The sequence below is a fragment of the Meleagris gallopavo genome, chromosome 7 (assembly GCF_905368555.1).
Source record: "Meleagris gallopavo chromosome 7, MGAL_WU_HG_1.1, whole genome shotgun sequence".
Taxonomy (NCBI): Eukaryota; Metazoa; Chordata; class Aves; order Galliformes; family Phasianidae; genus Meleagris; species Meleagris gallopavo.
Window position 1 is genome coordinate 27,697,256 of NC_139410.1, and position 21,484 is coordinate 27,718,739.

The 21,484-nt window shown below is 41.5% G+C and overlaps 1 protein-coding gene across 1 annotated transcript; it reads right to left on the reverse strand.

Moving 5' to 3' along the window:
- Positions 1-75: 75 nt before the first annotated feature.
- Positions 76-17,915, reverse strand: PARP14 (poly(ADP-ribose) polymerase family member 14). The gene is made up of 17 exons (XM_010713866.4): positions 17,667-17,915; positions 15,966-16,099; positions 15,841-15,874; positions 12,820-13,074; positions 12,023-12,259; positions 9,211-11,504; positions 8,289-8,525; positions 7,844-8,065; positions 7,337-7,391; positions 6,571-6,720; positions 5,852-5,914; positions 4,564-4,731; positions 4,200-4,406; positions 3,502-4,110; positions 2,972-3,117; positions 1,475-1,649; positions 76-1,156 (listed from the first exon to the last, which is right to left on the reverse strand). The coding sequence occupies exons 1-17, from the start codon at positions 17,851-17,853 to the stop codon at positions 867-869; spliced, it is 5,463 nt and encodes a 1,820-aa protein (XP_010712168.2). The 5' UTR covers positions 17,854-17,915; the 3' UTR covers positions 76-866.
- Positions 17,916-21,484: the final 3,569 nt, after the last annotated feature.

Genomic DNA, 21,484 nt, shown 5'->3' on the forward strand with positions numbered 1-21,484 from the left:
TTCTGACGTAAAGCAATGCTTCTAATCAAAGTGTGCTCCTCTGTGTAAACAGTGACTCAGCAATACCACATAATCTACTTTAACTAATTTTAATAAAACAAAACACACATAGGGCTTTTAATTGACAGGTGGAAGACGATCAATCAGTGCACAATCTGCATATGTTCAAGGGTATGTATATCATTATTTATTTGCTTTACAGAACATAAAGCATTTTCAAATTGTTTACCTACAATATGTCCCTATGTGGCCCTAGAATGTGTGTCTGATTGAAAGTGTCCCTATAGATAACCTCTCTCTAGAAGCACCACTTTGGACAGAGTTATGTTTCCATTTCATCCAGCAGAAATTCATCACTCTTTACTATCCTAAAAACTCCAGAAGCAATGGCTTCGTACGTGGAAGCTGGATGTACATAATGCATAGAGTCACACAGACATTAAGGTTGGAAAAGACCTCTAAGATCATCTAGTCCAATCATCAACTCAACGCCACTGTGCCCTTCAGTGCCACATCTGCCCTTTTCTTGAAAGCCTCATATGGCAAATCTAAAGTCAGATGGCAACAGGTATGGCACAGCAGCTCCCCTTCCTGCCAGTTCCCATCTGCCTTGCTTGGGAAGAAGTCTAACCTGTTCTCAAGCTCTTGCCTACACCTCTGTGGAACTGAATTTGAAATGTGAGTATTAAAATAATGCATTTTAAAATATTGCTTATCCTAGCCTTGGTGACTATGAAGACTTATTTAAGCACCTGGATAGATTAAAAAAGCTCTTAGAGACCTAAGTGTAAACAGCAATCAAGAAATGCCTGTTACATTTAAAAAATAGAAAAGGCACCAACATTTTTTAGACTATGAAGAGTACTCTATTGTCTGAAAGTAATAAGATATTCTGGATATGCCTGAATGTCATTAAATATGACAAACATATTTGGAGCATTCACATCATCGACTACACTGTCGTACAGGTCGGTGGGATCCGTTGAGTGTTTTGGAGGTGGAGTGACCAGCCCCCTGCTCCCAACACAGAACTCTCCTGTGAGGACCCGAGCCAGGTACATGTACTTTCTGCCACTCGTATCTGGTTTTGAGTAAGTGTCCTGAGCAGAGTAAACGGCATTAACGGCAAAGTAGGTTCCATTTCCAATGCTTGCAGCTGTTTGGAAAGATGTTTTCAGATATAGTTAGTGTTTCTATTCCCAGAATAATCTCTTAAACTCTCTTTTTATTCTACAGAAAAAACAGAAGTTAGTTGTAGTTTATCAGCAGTCTGAGTAATAATCTTTTTTTTTTTTTTTTTTTTTTTTTTTTTTTTTTTTAATCAGAATCCAACCTGAATCCCCTTAGACCAGGCTGAAGTGTCAACCAGATCTGAGTCAGGCTGCCCAAGGCCTCTCAAGATCAAATCAGCCCTAGAGATCTGCTGGCACTGTGTACACCTTCAGGAAATTAACTGCTTTGGAAAATGACTCACCATTAGTTCCAGCAAAACCACGATTAAATCCATTGTAGTTGATTGCGCTCAATGAGATTTTAGCTGTCCCGTGAAACAACAGCTTCTCATTATCTTGATTTTTGTTCTTCATACACAGAGACTTCTTTTTGATTTGGTAGGTCTGCCAGAGGAAGGGATTTTGTATTCTTTGAATCTGCAAAGTCACAAAATAGAGCTATAGTAGAGACCAATATTGATCATGACCACAAAACATCAAAAACAAACCAAACTGAAAGAATGACAATTATCACTATACCCTGTCATTGTGTATTTAGTGAGCCTCCTGAAAATCAGAAACAAAGGTAACTTACAAATGGTTTTTGAGCTCGGTAATTTTTGGTACACACTTGCATGCTGTGTACAAGGCAACTATAGTAGCACTGGTATTTTAAGAAATAGGATGTTCTACCACTGCTAGTGGAAAGAAAGCATTGATGTGAGATGCATTCCATACATCCTAGTAATCTTTACTGATGATTTTTCCCATTAAAAGGGTAGGCTGTAGCAATAGCATTACAGTGAATTTATCTTCTAGACCTCAGCAAAGTAGTCAAAATTACTTCTTTTCTTTCGTAGCCATGAGAAAATCCTATTTAAAAATAAATTGGCAGGAGGACAGATGTTGCTGGCTCTTTTTTTTTTTTTTAAACATTGTACACTAATATCTTGCTCTATTCCTATTTTCTTGACCATGATCATTGGAGAAGTTTTTTCAAACAAGTGTTCTCAGTCTTAATATCATTTTATTTTCTCATAGAATTCTATCTTCTCCCTGGCAATTAAATCTCTGTCCATTGTTTTGTGGACTTTTCAATAAAAAAGGATCAAATCATGACACTTGGTTAAAACCAGCACTGTAGCCTGGAAGGCTCTGTCTGGGACCAGCAGGGAAATCTATTCCTCTAGTAGTAAAACAGTAAAAAGCTTTACAGCCAGCCTGCAAGGGCTGCAGAGAGCTAACTGGGCAGCTGGATCTTTCAGTAGAGTCTCTGTATCTCCAAATGTTTCTCCCATCAACAGCTTGCCACCCTACAGACTGATGGGCAGGTCTGCTGCATTCAGTGGCCAAATCTTGTCAACTTTGACAATGAAATGAACTGCAGAAAAGGAAGCAGAGTGTAATCCAACGCATAGCTGAAAGGCCGCAATCTTTCATCTCTTAAATCATATTTCTTATATGAAATAAGATGTTTTCCTTTTAATTTTGAATGCTTTTGTTCATATGCCCAATTTCAACATACAGTTCCCTAATGTATCATGTTAACTATTCAATATCACATCAGTTAAACAGAGTTATAGCCTGAATATTTAGAGTCACTCATTTTGCATTACTAGGAAGGCAGAAATGCCAGTGCAACTGTTAGGAATTTTTGGATGCAGAAGGTGTATTAGGTTACAGAATGTGACAACAGATACTTAGGAAGCATATGAATGCTTTCAGCCCAAGAGTTCATTGTTTTCCCCATAGGATTTCACCTTCTCTATGACAAAGCGGTGAGCAGTTTTCTGAAATCTCTTCTGAACTTCGAGATATTCCTGACACGATTGTGCAAGGGCCACCAGTTTGACTCGTTCCCCTTGCATGTCTTCCCACTTCGCAGGGAACTCTATTGACTGCATATCTGCAAAACAGGAATTGTTTTAGCATCACTCATATCTAGCTCACTTGTGTAGGTTGACCGCAACTAGGAGGCTGAGAACACAGTAAATATTATAAAACACACAATTCCAAACATGTTCCTTTGTCAAATTTATGTATGAAGCCTATACTTACTGGTTACATACACGCAGATAACTTCTGTATTTACAATAGAAGTTATGATTTTGATTATACCTACTGTACTACTAATTATGAATTTAGAATTGCTGGCTGTGGTGTGCCTGGCTAAGTAAGTAAGTAAATAGCTAGGGAGAAAATTACTTCTTTGGAATAACTTCTTTGGAATTATCAGAATTCTCATTCAATAACCAGTTAAAGGTTTCTTATTAGCAAAGCAGTAATTTACCTTCATTCTTTGGCACACGTTGAATGTTTATAGTTCTTCCTTGGTCATCAAGAGCCTGTAGAGTATTCAAATCCACCCTGTAGTTGTTGTTGTTAATTCTGATGGTCAGATGTGTTTTTTTATCTATTTTGGCATCTTCCAGCTGCATATTTGTCAGTTTATCAAAAGCAACAAAGCTACCATCAGTTCTTTGATACCTCCATTCTACTAGGTTATAAACAAGTTCTGCCTTGGATTGTTCTTCTTGAGTAGTCATTATTTTTTTTATCATTTTTTGAACTTCCACAGAAACAGAACAGACTTCCCTGCTGATACCAGAAATTGTAATGCAAGGTGGAGAGTGGCTCTTATCAAGCTGAATGGTAACGTGTTTTCCTCTCTGGAGATCTGCCAAAGCCTCAATTTGTCTCTCATCAAAATTTTCAATTAGCTCATCTACAATCTTGTTTTCAAACTGTTCCTTTAAAATCAAATCTAGTATCCAGGACTCAGTTGCATCCACGTTTCTTTTGCTTTCTCCACAAATTTGAAATGTAACTTTATCAACTTTCTTCTTCAAAGCCAAAAGCTTTTTCTTCTCAATGGATTTTTTCTGGCCCCAAAAATATGCTGTGAAGAAATATATGTTAATTATTTAGTTTTATATATAAGACCTTTAGTTTTGTGAGCCCAAGCATACAGACAACCCACTTACTTACATTTTAGCATAGACATCCACGATTGTGGTTCAAACGAATTTAGATCTTCTCTTTTTTTCATGCTTTCATAAAAGTCTCTCAGCATATGTTTCTGGAAGATTACTATTCTGATTTCTTTCAAATGCTGCACTGATCTACTGCTTGCGAATTCCACTATAGCATCCAACATATCATCAGCTACCTTTGCTGGGCTCTGTCGTGCAGCACCTACACAAAAATAGAAGACACGTATCAGGCGGTGAACAATATTTAAATCAAGGCAGCATCCAGCTCATGTAGGTTGGCGTCGCTCTCTTCTCCCATTATGCCTTCTCACCAAACACTCCAATCACAGCTCTGATCACTTCCCCATGAAAACACAAACCTGTTCCAATTGCTGGGAAGGCAACAGATTCGTAGCTCCTTAGCTCACACTCATGAAGCACTTTGGAGACCTGATTCTTCACATTCATATTGTGAATCAAGTGGATGATTTTACTGCATGACAGTGCACCACCCTCTGTAGTAATAAAACCACTTTGAAGCTGTCCAGCTGGAAGAGAGAAGATTAAAAAGAAAAGAGACATTTTCAAAGTGGCTATTTTCTGATAAGGCAAATGTTAATATGGATGCTAGTGTACACTAGAGGGATAAATACTTGAAGAGGAGTGGAGAAAGTAGAAAGAAGGGATGTGACGCACTGGAACAGGTTGCCCAGAGATGTTGTGGATATCCCATCCCCAGAGGCATTCAAGGCCAGGCTGGATGAGGCTCTGGGCAGCCTGGTCTGCTGGTTGGAGACCCTGCACATAGCAGGGGGGTTGGAACTGGATGATCATTGTGGTCCTTTTCAACCCAAGCCATTCTATGATTCTGTGTGCGCTATATTATCCTGGTTGTAGATGATTCAAGTTTTCTCTGTAAATATTCCAGTGTCAGAATTTCATGAGACAATAATTCAAATGATTGCATGTCTTCTGTTTGACTGCAATTTCCTGGAATCTCTCCTTTGAAGCAGTTTCTTATTTAGTACAACTTAATTTATGTTCAATTTAAATACAGCTCACTTTTATTTAAAGGCATGCCAATTTATCGTGCACAATTCATTTATACATGAAATCCTTTCTTTTATCACTTACTCACTGAAAGCTCAAATTGTTACTCTGCAGAAGAGCCGAATGTTTAAAATACTGTCTTGAAGTTAATGACTAATTGGTCTAAGAACTGTGGTACAGAATCTTTGAAAGGGTTCTTGCATTTTTCAGAGCAACGCTGTTTGGTTATAAACACCTCAGATCGAAGTCATGTTGTGAGGATGAATGGTCTCGTGAGCAGAGTCAGTCTGAGCCAAAGGCACTGTTTCTGCTCTTAAGTCAGGAGCATGCTTGAATAACATCAGGGCTGACATCTTACATTGTATTATTTTCCAAGCCTTTATTAGCATCAGAAATCTTCCAACGTCTGTTCAGTTGTGAAAAGAAAAATTCTTAAAGCATATGCCAGGGCAACAGGACTTCTCAAAACTCCTAGCACTCAGAGGTTGTTTTTTTTTTTTTTTTTTTTTTTAAGATAAAATAATTATGCTATCAGGATACAGAGTTATAGCAAGAACAGTAAGTGTTTTGAGAGAAGAAAAAGAAATCTAATTTAAAAAAAAAAGTGTTCTAACATACCATATTGATCACATTCTTCTTCTACATTGGAACCAGCAGCATCCATAATTGCTTTGAAAACCCCTTAAATTATTCAAGAAAAAGCATACACATTCATTAAGTCAGCTTCAGTATTTCTACTCAAAACTCCAGCTAAGTTCTGTAGTTTGAACACCCCCAAATATCAGAGTACAAGAGCCAGCAAAGGGCAAAACCTTGCCAGTTCCTCCGAGTGCCCTCTATCACAAACTGCACTGGCTGCAAATAGATTTGTTATGGATTTGTTATGGATTGCAAATCCTTAAAAATGACTCCTATTTGGTTCTACTTAGTAATATTATGACCTTCACCAAACTCTCAGATTAACTCTCAGATTGCTTTGGTGTCTTCATTCTTACACAATTGAGGCTTGGGCTTATAATGAAGTATAAATGTAAAGAAATATATTAGGATGAGAATTTTTCCATAATTTTATTTGATCTCAAAAATCCCTTTTATTTAAGCATTTTTCATTTTAAACCTCTGAGTAGTTTGAAAACTACATGCAATATTTAGAACATGTGATAAAACAGTTTAAGACCTATTTCCTGACAAATCACTGCTTTCTATTTCTCATCTGAAAAATAAACTTCATAAAAGTCTCACATATGGACAACTCTCTCCCCTCTGCGTTCCTAGAAGCTAGCATAAGCTTTCCACTAAAGAAGTACATATTCATAGTAGTTCTTTATCAGCAATACCTGATGTGGCATCAAATGTTCGATTTGATATATTTACAATAACTTCTGTGTCCTCCTTGGTAATATCTCCACTAATTACTTTGAGTGTAATGGAACCAATCTTCATTTTATGAACTCCCAATGTTTCAGTTGAAACAGGGCTGATGAAGTCTGCAAGAAAAAAAAAGATCTTAAAACACTACAGTTGTAGCTTTGGATATTATCTCTTTCCACTGATGGGAACTGTAATTTATCCTTTTGTGGAGTTTACTGTACACCAGCTTGATAGCAGTCTCTGCCTACTTCTCTTTAAATCTATTTCAGAAAGCAGAAAGATACAGTATTTTTCCTACTTAAATACTGTGAAAGTGAAACCAGCTCAATTCCTGTAAGTTTGTGCAGTATCAGTTCAGGAAGGACTGCTAGAGCCATGTGATGAGACCAACTCTGTGAGAGATTTTCTTCTCTGAACTCTAAAACAACAAGAAGCATTACCAGTAACGGAGATCCCAACACAACCTTAAGCCCTTTGAGCTGGAATACTGATGGTTCTCTTACCAGACTGTCCTCCTCCATGTGCTATGACTGGTCACATTAAGCATTTCCTCAACAAAAGAAATTCCTCATCAAGATTTTTACAGATGGAATTTAAGAATGTCAGTCCGTTAAGAGGAAATAAGTTCTTTCTTTCTTATGATATTTCATCTGTTTCCTGCTACATATAAAACCACTTTGCAGGTACTTACATTCTCCTCCATGTCCCTCCTCCTGTCCCTCCAAAACTTACCTAGCCGTGGTGCTGCATTACCAGTTACCCTACATTTTAGTTCACTGGTAAAAGCCTAGAAAGAGAGAAAAGGCACCAAAGATACGATTTCAGGCTTTATATACCAAATATTTATATAATTGAATTTAACAGTCGTGTAACTCTTGCTGAGCCATCTGATGCATTTTACAGCATTTAGGCATCATTACTAACAGTGAAAGCAGACAGTGTGATAACAGATACTGCCTTTGCATTACCAGAACTGCTCTGTGAAAAGATGAGTGAGCAGCAACATGTGTTTACAGTGTCAACAAGTGAGGCCACATTTTATCTGCAGGTTGTGCTTATGAGAGTTTCGCTTTTAGAGATGCTGAATGAGATAGCAGAGTGACATCCCCTTTCACTGGCCCAAAGTAGTAAAAAAGTGCTAAGTCATTCCCTTAAGAAAGCAACATTATCACTAACATATTGCTAAGGTTTGATTAGAACAGCCTGTGACATGGGTGGCTTTGCCCAGAGAAAAAATACCTGAATGTTATGTGTATCATCTGGGTGCAAGAGAAAATGAACTTCCTGGAGAGTCTTCCGGCTGTGACTGCTGCTGAACTTGAATGCTTCATCAAACATTAACTTAGAAACAACAGCTTTAGGAAATTTAAATCCCCCAGTTCCAATAGCTGGAAAAGCGATGGAATTCAGTCCAAATTCTTCAGTTTTCATCAAGCATGAATTGACTATGTTTTCTAGGGTCTGTAAAACACAGCAAAGATCAATTATTTAAGAAAATGAGAAAAAATACTTTCACATCATACATCGTTAGCTCCATAGAGACTATGCTGATATAAGAAAAAAGCTGAGGGTACACAAGCCATCTTTAAGGTCACTGAAACAGGAGGAAGTGAAGTTCATTTGTCTAAATGAGCTGTTTCAAATGCTGACATTTCAAATATTTTAGAACTAAATTTAAGTGTACCTTCAGGGCCTGCCCACTTCCTCTGTCCCATTGAGAAAGTACAGCATGAAACACGAACTTGCAAGCCAGAGTGCATCCACTAGTGCAGAGCACACTCCCACTACCAACTGCCTGTTGTCCTTTTTCCTTGTCAAACTCCATCTGGAGCTCTGGTCCAGCCTTTTCCAGCAAGGCACGGCAGAGAGGCCCCACACCAAACCCCAAATCTGTGCCAACGCTGTTGACAATAACATCAGTCTGCAACAAAACAAAAACAAAAATATCTATAGCCAGACTTCAAAAATGCATTTGCCAGCATCATCACAAGATACAAAATGTATTGCATAAAGCCCATGTAAGCCACAAAACTTAATGCACATTTTCTCCCTTTCACCGAAGTGGGACTGTATACTGATCAGAAGCAGCATCTTTTGCACCAAAACAAGGTGAAAGAAGGTTGCTGTGCTTTCACGAAGCAAAATAGGCCAAGTTGTTTGCTTTCCAGATTAACAGGAGGTATTTTATTTACAGATTATTTAATTTATTTATTTATTTATTTTTATTATTTATGTGCCCCACTGAACATTTTTACATCTAATGTTGCTCTTCCGTTGCAACAGGCTCGTAGAGACAGACGGGGGAAGAACCTAATATTGGGGAAAAAAACAGAATCAGGTCTAGACGTTGGAAAAATAAACTAAGCATGCAATCTTCTGTGGGACTGCTTTCCTAAAGTCATTTCTTCAACGACCATGCTGCACTTTACACACTGACCCTAGATCTGGGGTCAAGAATAAATAAAACCGGGCTAGAAACAAAACTTCTGAAATTCATGTCTGCCCACTAGAAATAGCTTCAGAATGACAGACCCCAGTCTGAAATCTATCAGTTCTGCCATCTTGCTTTCTTGTTTAGCTACCACATGGAAAATTTTAAGACCTACCGTTGCATCTATGATGTCTTTCACTTCCACTCGGATGCGCAATCCTTCTGCTGTCGTAATCACCTTCTCACCATCTGTAGCCACGCAAAGATCCTCTCCTCTCTTCTCCCTCTGACTCTCCCCCTGCCAGTGATCTGTGGAGCATCCTTGCTGCGGCACTGAGGTGGGTAGCTTAGTTGTAAACACTCTTTGTACAGTCTCACTCAGAACCTGAACTGTTTCTTCATCAGTGGCAACAAGATGAATCTCCTTCAAGCTGCTTCCCCCGTTGAATTCTTCCAGGGTTTTCTTGATGGCTGACACAATTGCATTTACGCACTTGTGCAGCGGGAAGCCAAAAATCCCTCCGCTGACAGAAGGGAAAGCTATGGAGCGATGATTGTATGTTTCAGCCAGCTGCAGGCTCATCTTAATGGTCTTTTTCAGCAAGCGCATACACTTTTCTGCATCCTGCTCCTTCCACCGGGGCCCAACAGCATGGATGACCTGTTTGCAGGGGAGCTTCCCCGCTCCCGTGATCACCGCACAGCCGGCCTGCAGACGCCCGCTCTTCCTCACCACCTCGTCACACTCAGCCTGCAGCTCTGGACCAGCTGCTTGGAGCAGTGCCCAAGCGAGGCCACTGGTGTGTTTTAGGTCTTTGTTTGATGCATTCACCACAACATCAACTAGGTAATTGCAAAAGTTACCTTTATATACCAGCACTTCAACGCCATCTTGTACGGTTTGCTTGTAGTGGAGCTTTCTTTCCTCTTTATCATCAACATTTTCGCTCTTCTGTTGTTCTTCTTCTTTCAGTCTAATCAGACAATTAAACTTCTGCTTTGCCTCAAAAACAAATGTATCTTTCCTGTCGACAAAGAACTGCTTTGCCCCTGGTTTATCAATTGACACATCCTTCCAGTAAAGGGATGAGATAATTTTTTCCAACTCACTGGCTGCTTTTGACACTTCTGCTCTTGGTCCACTCAGGGAAATACACGGCGTCTTGGTGTGAAAGCTTATTGTCACACCCTTCTTCCTCAGTTCATCACAAACAGCAGATTTTTCCTTCTCTACAAATTCCACTGCTGCCACAAACTTAGCAGGGATTTCTCTTTCCACCTGCATGTTTCTATCTATAAAATCATAAAGGTTCTGATAAACTTCTTCTACAGTCTCAGTAAAGCCAGTAATAATCACTGTATTTTCATTTCCAACAGGTTCATGGATGACAACAGTTTCCTGGGAAGAGGGGTACTTCTTACGCAAGAAGGCAAGCAGATCACTCCACTCTTTCATTTTAGTGACTTCGCAATCCTTCACATCAATGCTTTTATATGCTAGGCTTGCCTTTAATTGCTTTTCTCCTTCTGAAAGATCTTTAGAAGTCTCTCCAAATAACATCACACTGTCACCTTTGAGCTCATAAAAAGCATTAATTTTGTTCGCAGCAAATAACATCTCTGACATTGTCTTATTATTTACACAGCATAGATGTAGGAAAACATTGCGATTAACATTAACTGATGTCGAGGGCATATTCAATACCTTTTCCAGTAAGTTGGCTTTGGTTTTATAAACTTCTGTAGATAATCCACACAACTGAACAGTCTTTTTTGTGTCATCATAAGAGATCTTTAAGCATGGATATTCTTCATGAATATTCTCTTCTAGCCCAGCATTATGCAAAACTGCATAGTTCCCTGGGGTGATCGACACAGAAATTTCTATGGTTTGTTTTTTCCTTTCACTTTCCTCCATGGCTTTTTCCATGCATTCCCTCACTTCTTTCTCTGCACTGTCCACTGCTGCTCTGTTGCCTGCTATCACCACCATCTCCTCAGAAATATCAGTTATGATCAAATCAGCATCTTTCATCCATTTGTTCTTCACGTCTTTCCACTTAGCTGAACTCACTTTACACTTTGTAGCAATGTAACGTGATATGATACATGAGAACTCAGTGGAAACATCTTGCTTCCAGGTCTTGATCAACTTAATCATTGTTTCCTTCTGCTCAGAGATAGATGATGATGGACACAGTGTGATTTCTGGTTGAGCACAATCTGTCTGCGGCCATTTTAGACAACAATGGCAATTTGCCATTTCCTGGTTTATGGCTTCAATCAGTCTATCTTGCCTTTGTAGAAACTGCCAGACATAGGGATCTAGTGGCATCACCACAGAGTCTGGCATCTTGGTAACTGGTCTTTCTTCTCCATACAGAGCTGTTCCCAGCGAGTGGTAATATGGATACACAGAAACTGGTGTTTGTTCAAGAAAATGCTGCTTTTCCAGGACAGTGCTTAGATCTAAGAGTTATATACACACATACACACATCGTTAGTTTCAAATCAAGTAAATTAATCTATGGTTAGCACAATTAAATTGAATAAAATAACTTGTCTTGTTTGACCACTTGAAGGAGCTATTTTCATGTCTTTCCAATTTTCCAGGCACTCTGTAGGGAACGAGGGGTTCCAAGTAGTTTAATGAATGTGTTTATGTGATTAACTCCTTATACAACTGTGCATTTCTTTCACTTCCTAAAGAAACCCCAGCACAGAGCAGGGTCAAATCAGGATATTACTATGAAATGGACCTTATTTTCAACCTAAAAAAAAAAAAAAAAAAACCCTCATTGTCCCAATGCATTTTTTTTTTTTTAAATATATATTTGCCATTTGGTAGGAGCAGACAAATTAAATGAATCATAAAGTTGACAGGGACTTAAAACACATTACCAAGAACTAAATCACAATATAACATAAAAACATTCCTAAGCAAACACAGAACATCAAAAGAAAAGCAAGGACAGAGGCAACCTTACCTTTGTGATCACAGAAAGTAATGATGGCCGAGTTCTCCTCGGGGAAGAGCTGGATGTCTGACACAGACCCACCTCCATTTCGTTTGTTCTCAAAATAAACTGTGAGATAGTCTGTGGAAATGTTATCTGGTATGTTTTCAACCTTGATGCTGCGAGTCACTTCAAGAAGCCTGGCAGTTATTTTAAATCTTTTCACTCTTTTGTTTTGTGCAAATTTGTTGATGAATTCCTGAGTATCTGTAGACAGAAATGCAGTGTTAACTCAGCGTGTGTTCCCACATCCTTATCATCATGGCTGGCACAGGAGAAGCAAAGTCTACTTTTCCCTGTATTTGCAGAAAAGACAGCTGCAAAATAACTCAGTGTTGTAACAAAAGGGGGGGAAATGGACACAGCCATGTTACTTCATGCTATTCATTATTACTTCCTCTGTCTCCTCATCCGTATCTTGTATATACTAAGCACTTCTCACTGTTTCACTGTCTTCTGAAACAGAAACTTTATATACTCCAATAATCTACAGAATCCATCTCCATACTCAGCCTGTTTCTAATTCTCCATCTGTCTCAAAATGAGATAGAAACAGTGAAGTTGTCACAATTTTCCTTTTCACTCTAAAATTTGGAGCACATTTTCATGGAGCAGTATGTAAAACTTTCATCTTCCCTGAGAGACCACTGCAAAGGTAGTTTTTAAAAACCTCAATCTCTAAAAGGAAAGAAATCAAGCTCTGGACGCTATGATTCATACGTATGCAATACGCATGAAAATAATTGTCAGCGTTCATCCTGTCTTACCAATACTTTTTAGAAAAGTAGCTACAGCAACATTTAACTCCGGTATCATTTCCACAGTGAAGTCATCATCCGCAGCTAAACCACTGACATTCTCCAGCAGTATCTGTATGCATTTTGCAGTGCATCCTTCAACATTTTCAAGCACCACAGAAGGTGAAGTCTCTGCAGACTGTTCTGCAGTTTTCTCCATGGAGCGAGATCTCTCCTGGAGTTCACTCTTTGGAAAATCATTCTCTGTTTTCTGCAAAGCTCCTCCTGCAACATTTTTAACAGAAAAAGAAAAAGACCCTGTTATATTGGTACACATTTCCAGGAATAAGAAGAATCATAGCATCGTAAAGGTTGGATCAAAGATCCAAATGACTCTCCCCTAACGCAGCTTGAGGCCATCACCTCTCATTTTACTGCTGTCACTCAGGAGCCAAAGCTGAATCCCACCTCCTCACAACCTTCTTTCAGGGAGTTGTAGAGAGCCATAATGTCTCCTCTGAGCCTCCTCCAGACTGAACAATGCCAGTTCCCTCAGCTGCTCCCCATAACATTTGTGCTCCAGACCATTTGCAGCTCCACTGCCCTTCTCTGTGCATGATCCAGAGCCTCAGTGTCTTTATCACACAAGGAGCCCAAAACCAAACACAGCATTCGAGGTGCAGCCTCTCCCATGCCAAGTACAGAGGGACAATCAGCTCCTTGCTCCTGCTGGCTGCTCTCCTGCTGGTAGAAGCCAGGATGCTGCTGGCCACACAGCCAACCTCAGAAGTACCCTCTGCCCCAAATCTGCATGGCCAAAGCACCGTCAGTCATCACCCAAGATTTTTCTGCTGAGATTTTACTGAAATCGAAGGGGATTGGGGTCAGGCAGGGAGGTGAGACAGACACACGGGGGGGAAAAGAGATCCACCTCAGCAGCTCTTCCCATTTCACCTGCATGGCCTGAAGGTAACTGCAAATAGGAACTGAGAGAGTTGTCCCTCAAGCCAACAGAGAGCAGGAAGGCACCTTCAGCTTCCAGACACACGGTCTGCCAAAACCAGAGGGCCCTGCAGGACCCAACAGGAGATGCTGCCATCCAGCAGCCACCCAACAGTACTCTGTTCCCAACATGGCAGTTCCCCCTGTTAGGAGCAGCCATCAGGGGCAGAAGAACTGTCTCTGACACCAAGGGATATCTATGCAGCCAGCTGCTGGCTGATCAGGTGGAAGACAAACCCCCAGTACCTGCAAGTAACCACAGAGCCACACAGTGCTCACGGCAGCCATGCTTGCAAATAGTGGCAGCTTTCCTCTCGCTCTCCCAACGAACACAAGTTGCTTTTGCTTAAAGCAACCAATGACCCCCAAGCCCTGCAGCGGCACCTTTGATACTGAATGGTGATTTCTGACTCCACTGGAGACCCCCACCCCACCAGAGCCCTGTGCCACCATGCAGGTCTGCACAGACCCCCAGTACTCCCGCCCCCCACAGCAACTCTGTCATCTCACCGAGTACTGGTCTTGTCCCTACAGCATCCTCTGGCCCTATACCTTCTGTGGAAACAGACACCTTCACCCTGTGATCCAATGGGGCCCCATGGAGCCAGCAGTCTGAGCAGGCCCAAGGGAAGAAAAGGAAACGCAGGAGCGGGGCTAGAGCAGGCAGTCAAGCCAAAGGGCTGCACACTGCTGGCTAGAGGGTTTCAGGAGCAAGCCTGATATACAGCAACAACTGATACCAAAGCCATAATATTTACAGAATGGAGGATTTGAAGGCCTAACAGCATAACCCTGTCATGAGGAAAACAAGGCGCAGCTGCAGAAACAACAGCTCTGTGTCCACCACTGCATCTCCACATCATAGACAGGAATCATCTGTGCCACCACATCCAGCGAAGAAAACGTACAAAAGAGGAGAAGCATCCAAGGCAGCATTGAACCAGATTTAGTACAGAAAGGAAAATGCCCCAGTGCTAGCACTGACAAATTTCCCAAGGAACTGGTCCTTCTTGGTGGCCTAGCATTGACTTTTCACCAAGGCAGGTGTATTTTAACATGTAGTGCTGCTTGCTAGACCGCTTTTGGAGCCACAAAACTTGCTAGAATTTTGCTGAAAGGGGATCTGGACAAGTAGTCAAATTCACTGTGATAGTGGTGAGATGTGCCACCTCACAAAGTCTATTAACTGCAGGGAGTGCAAAGACACCTGGCCTGGGATTAAGACCTTGCATATGTTTGTATGTATGTCTCATTTTAGAGCAGCTATGCAGGATAAAGGAACTAAATCCCTCTCTGGATACATTTCTCTAATGAGATTGGCTATTATAGAAGTTTAAAAGAGATGCACGGCACCTAAGCATGGCAGGGTGAACCCCATCCTTGGTGCACATACCTGGCTATGCATGCTTCTCTACATCACCTGAGTCTGAGTGTCAAACTCAGGAAGAAGTTTTAAGCACAGCACTTGTCTTGGTTCAGTCTGGGATAGAGTTGATTTTATTCCTAGTAGCTAGTACAAAGCTGTGTTTTGGCTTTTGACTGAGAAGAACGTTGATAATATATGTCAACTGCTGCAGAACAGAGCTTGCACAAAGTCAAAGACTGCCTGGCAGTGAGAGATGGGGGCACACAGCCAGGATAGCTCACCCAAAGCACCAAAGGGTGATTCCATACCATACAGTGTCATACTCAGTAACAAAATAGGGGCAGTTGAACAGGTGGGCTTCCATTGCACAGGAACTGGCTGGTCATCAGTCAGGTGGTGGTGAGCAACAGTGTCATGCATCACTTGCTCTTTACTATTATGATTTCCTCCTTTCTCATTAAACTGTATCTCAATCCATCAGTTCTCTCACACCTTTTTGATTCTCAACCCCATCCCACTGTAGGGGAGTGGCTGTGTATGCCTGGCTGCTTATGTTTCCCCACATCATCTGAGCCAGGCTGTCAAATTCAGAGAGAAACTTTCAGCCCAACTCCCCACTGAATGGGAGGATCTGTTTTTATTTCAGGAAGAATCATCACAGAGAGAAACAGACAACAGTTTACCTTCTCTTTGAAGGTCTCTCTTGGCATCCAGAGCCTAAAGTAAAATGAAAACAAGTTATCAGTGACTGATTTGTCATTCTCATAATTGTTTCAAAGTTCTAGTTAGGATTATAGTTTGTATTCACCTTTGTGGGAACTAATTTTTCCTCAAGTGCTTCCTGTTTAGCTGCTGCTCCAAGCTCTGTCACAATGAACTTAAACTTCCCTTTTTCTCCCAAATCCAGCTCATGAGTCTGTCTCTCAAGGACCTGTTGCTTCACTGAGGAAAACCAAAGAAAACAGTGATAAGCTGAACAGAAAAACAACTATAAGCATTAAACCCTATGGCATGTCCTAACATTTGCTTAGAACTCATACATCTCCCCACTAAATAGAAGATCTTTAAACTCATGACACTAGCAGAGCACACAGGGGACTTTCCTCCTGAACGAGAAGGAAACAAGCAGAGAGAATATCCCAGTAACAGAACATGAAGACATAAAGCTCCACTCTGCCTGCACTGCACCATCACACATTTCCCAACCTGTGTGAGGCGGCAGCCCCAAGGCAATACAGGAGCCCCAGGATCAGCCCCATGCCTTGCACACCCTCTTCCAGCAGCGTGGAGCTGTAGTCTTACCTCAGCTTACCAGCTGGGGAGAGGCAGCAGTAAGGAAGCATGGTAAGACAAAAATTACATACACAAGTTTATGCACAGACACACATATGTATCTACATGTGTTTAACATAACTGGAATTGAATACTTCCTCCCCAGTGCATGTTTTTTATTTCATATTTCTAACATATATCTGCTATCACAATAAGGATTAACTGCCATCATATTAATATCAATATATCAGCCAATTGACCTCTGTTCACAACCACCCTTCAGGCCTGTTTTCTCACCCAGTGAGCAGCACATCCATCCCAGACATATGCTGACAGTTTCTCCAGAAGGCTGTTGGAAAACAGCATCAAACACTTTGCTAAAATCCAAGTAAACCACATCCACAGCTTTTCCCTCATCCACTGAAGATGTCATCTTACTGTTGACAAAAATTGGATCAAAAGTTGTTCTACAATAAGGGAGATGAGGCACTGGCACAGATTGCCCAGGGAGATGGTAGATGTCCCATCCCTGGAGATGCCTGAGGTCAGGCTGAACTGGGCTCTGAGCATCTGATTGAGAAGTAGGTGTCCCTGTCCCTTACAGGGGAGTTGGACAAGACAGCCTTTAGAAGTCCCTTCAACTCAAAGGAGTCTGTGATTTTACAGTAGTCAGGGAGGATCTGCCTTTCACAAACCCATGCTGAGTCTGACCCCTTACTGTCCTGTACTGTATGTGCTGCGTGATGCAATGATTTGCTCCATAACCTTTGCTGGCACTATGCCATATTAGAAAGTCCATTATTTCCTGGATTTATTAATTTACAGATGATAAAGGTTTACTAAAAAGACATCTAGAGGATAGTACTAAGCACTGAATTTAGGCTTGTATATGTAAGTGCTCATATTGTATATTCTATATCACATATTATGGTGCATATTGCATATTATATCAGAGTTGCACAGTGTGTATCAGATGGTGAATCACAGATAGGAATGAATCTCAAAGCCCACCCAGTTCCAACCATGTGATCCCATCCAACCTGACCCTGAGCATCTCCCTAGAAGGTGCCCCTACAGCACCTCTGGGCAAATAACAATATACATTACACCACATACAACAACCTGGTGTTTGAACGCACAGATGTATACATAAGCTTGCATGAAGTTACATCTCTTAAGCTACAGCTCATCAAGCCAGCGTTTTCCTGTCCCCCCGCCTTCTTCCATCCCGGCTCACCGTCGGGTTGGGCGAAGCAGACGAGCAGCTGCCCGGGTCCTCCTCGCAGCTCGCACTCGCCGCCGCCCGAGCGCTTCGGGCTCTGGAAGTAGAGCAGCAGCTTCTTGCGCAGCGCGGCCGGCGGCTCCGCGGTGCCCCAATCCCCGCGCACCAGCAGCGGGAAGGAGCCCGGCCGCGGCCCCGCCATGGCTGCGCTCTGCCCCGGCCCCGTTGTCTTTCGCTTTCTCTTCCCCGCCGGGGGGGAGCGGCACGGGGCATTTTCCGGCATAGATCTATGGCACACGCCCCGTCTCAGCCACTGCTCCGCTGCACAGTAGGTTTTCACACCTCCCTGGTTAGGCTCCTTTCCAGGTTTTTGAGCACTGTTATTTGCATTATACTTCGTAAAATCAGAGATACATACTATAGAATCATTAAGGCTGAAAAAACCACTAAGATCATTGAACCTAACCATCACCCCACTGACCGTGTCCCTCAGTGCCACGTCTCCATGGCTCTTGAACACCAAGGAGAGTGACTCCTCACCATCTCCCTGAGAGCCTGGCCCACTGCATCACTGCACTTTCTGAGAAAGTATATTTCCTAATATCCACCCTGACTCCCCTCAGCATAGCATGAGGCCATCACTGCTCATCTTACTGCTGTCACCTGGGAGCCAAGGCCAACTCATACTCCCTACAGCCTCATTCCAGGGAGTTGTAGAGAGCCATAAGGTATCCTGAGACCCTGCTGGGCTGAACAATCCTAGTTCCCTCACCTGCTCCCAACCCCTCACAGCTCACTCTCTGAACAAACTCCAGCGCCTGAATGACTTTCCTATGGCAAGGGGCTCAGAACTGAGCACAGTACTTGAGGGGCAGCCTCACCCATCAACAAAGTGTAACTGAAATCTGATGGAAGGTTCAGCCTCTATTGCCATACCACCAACGCCCACCTCTGATATCATGGGCCAACATAATATAGGAGGAATTGGCCTCAAATAGAAAAGCCTTAAGGACACATCCCCTCATCCACCTCCCCCTCCCCAAAAAACAACACAAAAAAACCCACCTTTGCCCTGTTCTTTCCTGCTTAAGATCAGAGGAATGCCACTACAGCTGGTGCATAACAACAGAAGCATCTTCCCAACTTCCACTCTCCTGGCTCTCTTAGGCTATACCTAGGTACCTCAGGCATTAACTGCTGCTAGCAAGTTAGGTCACATTGACAGAACCTCTTACTGACCTATCCATTGTATTAAAAGTAAATCCACATTAGAGATGTCAGTCTCCAAGCACTCAGTAACTGACCCGTTCAAAACAAATGCTAAATGCCCGCAGATCATGTCAGACAAACACAGGCCATTAAGTACAGATAGTTCATTTATTGAGAACTGTGAATGACAGTCTGCATCGCAACTGATGACAGCTTCTCACTCTTTCAGAAATGTGAGACCAAGCACTCAGTCTTGCACTCTCTCCCACCCGCACTGCTGCAGCTAGGATGGCCGGAACACAGCATGGAGGATCACGATAGGGGAGGCGTGGGACAGCTACTGAAAACTGCTGTTACATTACCTGCCAGATTACACTCATCTTAAATGCATTCAGCTACTACTCTGAGAGGAAAAACAGTCTATATTCACGATATCAAAAAGAACCAGAGGCTGCTTAACTGTAAACAGGCCTTTAGAAACTAATTTGATAGAACTATAAATAGTTTTTGCTGCATATTTGGTTGATCTGTAGGACTGATTTATAAAATAAAAGCTAAGAGACATGCAATCATGGCTGCAATCAAAATGCTCATCTAGTGAAAGTGATGAGGTACTCCGGGTAAGCTTGAATATCACTAAATATGATAAACATGGATGGATTGTTCACATTATCAGTTGAACTGTCAAACAGATCCACACTGTTGCCAACACTCTTTGCTGCTGGAGTAATTGCTCCTTGTGTCCCCTGGGAATACTGTCCAACAAGGACTCGAGCCAGGTACATGTGCTTCTTCCCATTTGCATCTGGTTTGGAGTAGGTGTCATTAGCAGAATAGCTGGCATTAACAGCAAAGTGCCATTTTTGTCATCCATTTGACACTTATTTGGTAGACTTTACCCAAAGATGGGTTCTGTACTCTTTTGACCTGCAAAGTTTGAAAAGACGACATTAATTTTTTCTTGTTATGAAAAACATCAGTGTATCAACCACTCAGTGCTCCAAGATTCTCCTCTCCCAGCTACAACACATGGATACTAGATTATAAAATACATTGGGCACGTGGCTCCAGACTTCAGCACGGCAAACAGCGGAACCCAACTCAGAATGCAACAGAAACAATCCATAGGAAACTATATGAGATAATTTTGCAGGCTTCTGGGTCATACACAAATCACTCACCTGCTGAGCACACATGGCTTAAGGGAGAAAATGTTCTGCTCTACTGAAGAAGAGAGCATGCTCACCAGGTGCTTTAGAAGTAACTGCTGAAGACTTGTACCAAATACCTCAACAACAACAAACCAATGCTCATTTAAATCAGTTAATCAGATGATATTGCTGTCACTAGTCTCCTGCTCTTTGGGGGGGAACATCCTAAATAAATTCTCATGCAATTCAACTGTTGAGCAGTTGGCTGCTCTGCAGAAAAGACCCTTACATGCAGATGTACTTACTCCCCTATCACTTCAGAAGTAGCTAATGCTTGAAACTCACAGCTTCCATTTCTTGGTAAGTTTATAATATTGGATCTCTCTTCTCCATACACAGATTCTTCCCTAAAAAAACAAATATTCCTTCAGCAAGTCAGAAGAAGACTCAAGCCCCTCTTAGGATTCCAAAGCCAGAAACACTCAATTCCACAATACTGCTAAGCCGTATGACACTGAAACGACTTATTTCTATCAATCTCATAGACTTCCTGCCAGGCTTTCTCCTCTGCATGCTAAATATCAGTCTAATCTCCTGTAGTGAGAGTGGAGAGCAATATAATTAAGCCATCTATGAAAGGCTCTTCAAGGCAACTACCATAACTAGCTCAGACAAAACACCTCAGGCTTTACTATTACTTAGTGTTTGCGTTCTAATGTTAAGTTACAATTTAAAATTAAGTCCTTCTTTAGTCCCATAAAAAAACCCACATTGCTCATTCCTTTCCTCACTGCACAAAAGCACAGGCACTGTCTCAATACATGAAAACATCACTAGGGAAAAAAAAAAATCAAGATATAACCCTCTTTGTTATTATTTTTTACCTCATCCTCAGTTATGCATTCAAAGGTAAGTGTTACATTATGCCTCACATCTGTAAGAAATCATTATAATCACCTGACAATTTCAAAAATCATGGAAATATCTCTTGTAATACATGTAATACATTAATGAGCAAATTGGAAACAAATCAGTTGAAAGCATAGGATAAATATTATTTAATTCTCCCTAGGACCTTCCTATTCACTCAGCTATACAAGCAAATATTCACATACATATACATAACATTATAATACAACAAAGAACACAGCAGTAATGGCAGAATAACGCAATCCCAGGCTAAAGAAAATAAAAAACCCCAAATCAGCAACTACCACAAAACTACTGCAAATGCAGAAACAAAGCAAGAAAAACTACTTACCTTCACAAGGCTTTCAGCAGACATGAATCTCCACCAAGAAGCCTCCACCTCCACTGCCAACCCTTAAATGAGGTCTGGGAGGGGTGGATCCTGATTCCATCCCTTCCTGTCATTCAGCTGCATTAAATGCACCTGAGCTACCCTGGGTTGGCCCTGCCTTCCCACCAGGTGCTCAATCACTGCTTCAAGCCCTGATTTAACATTTCTGTTAC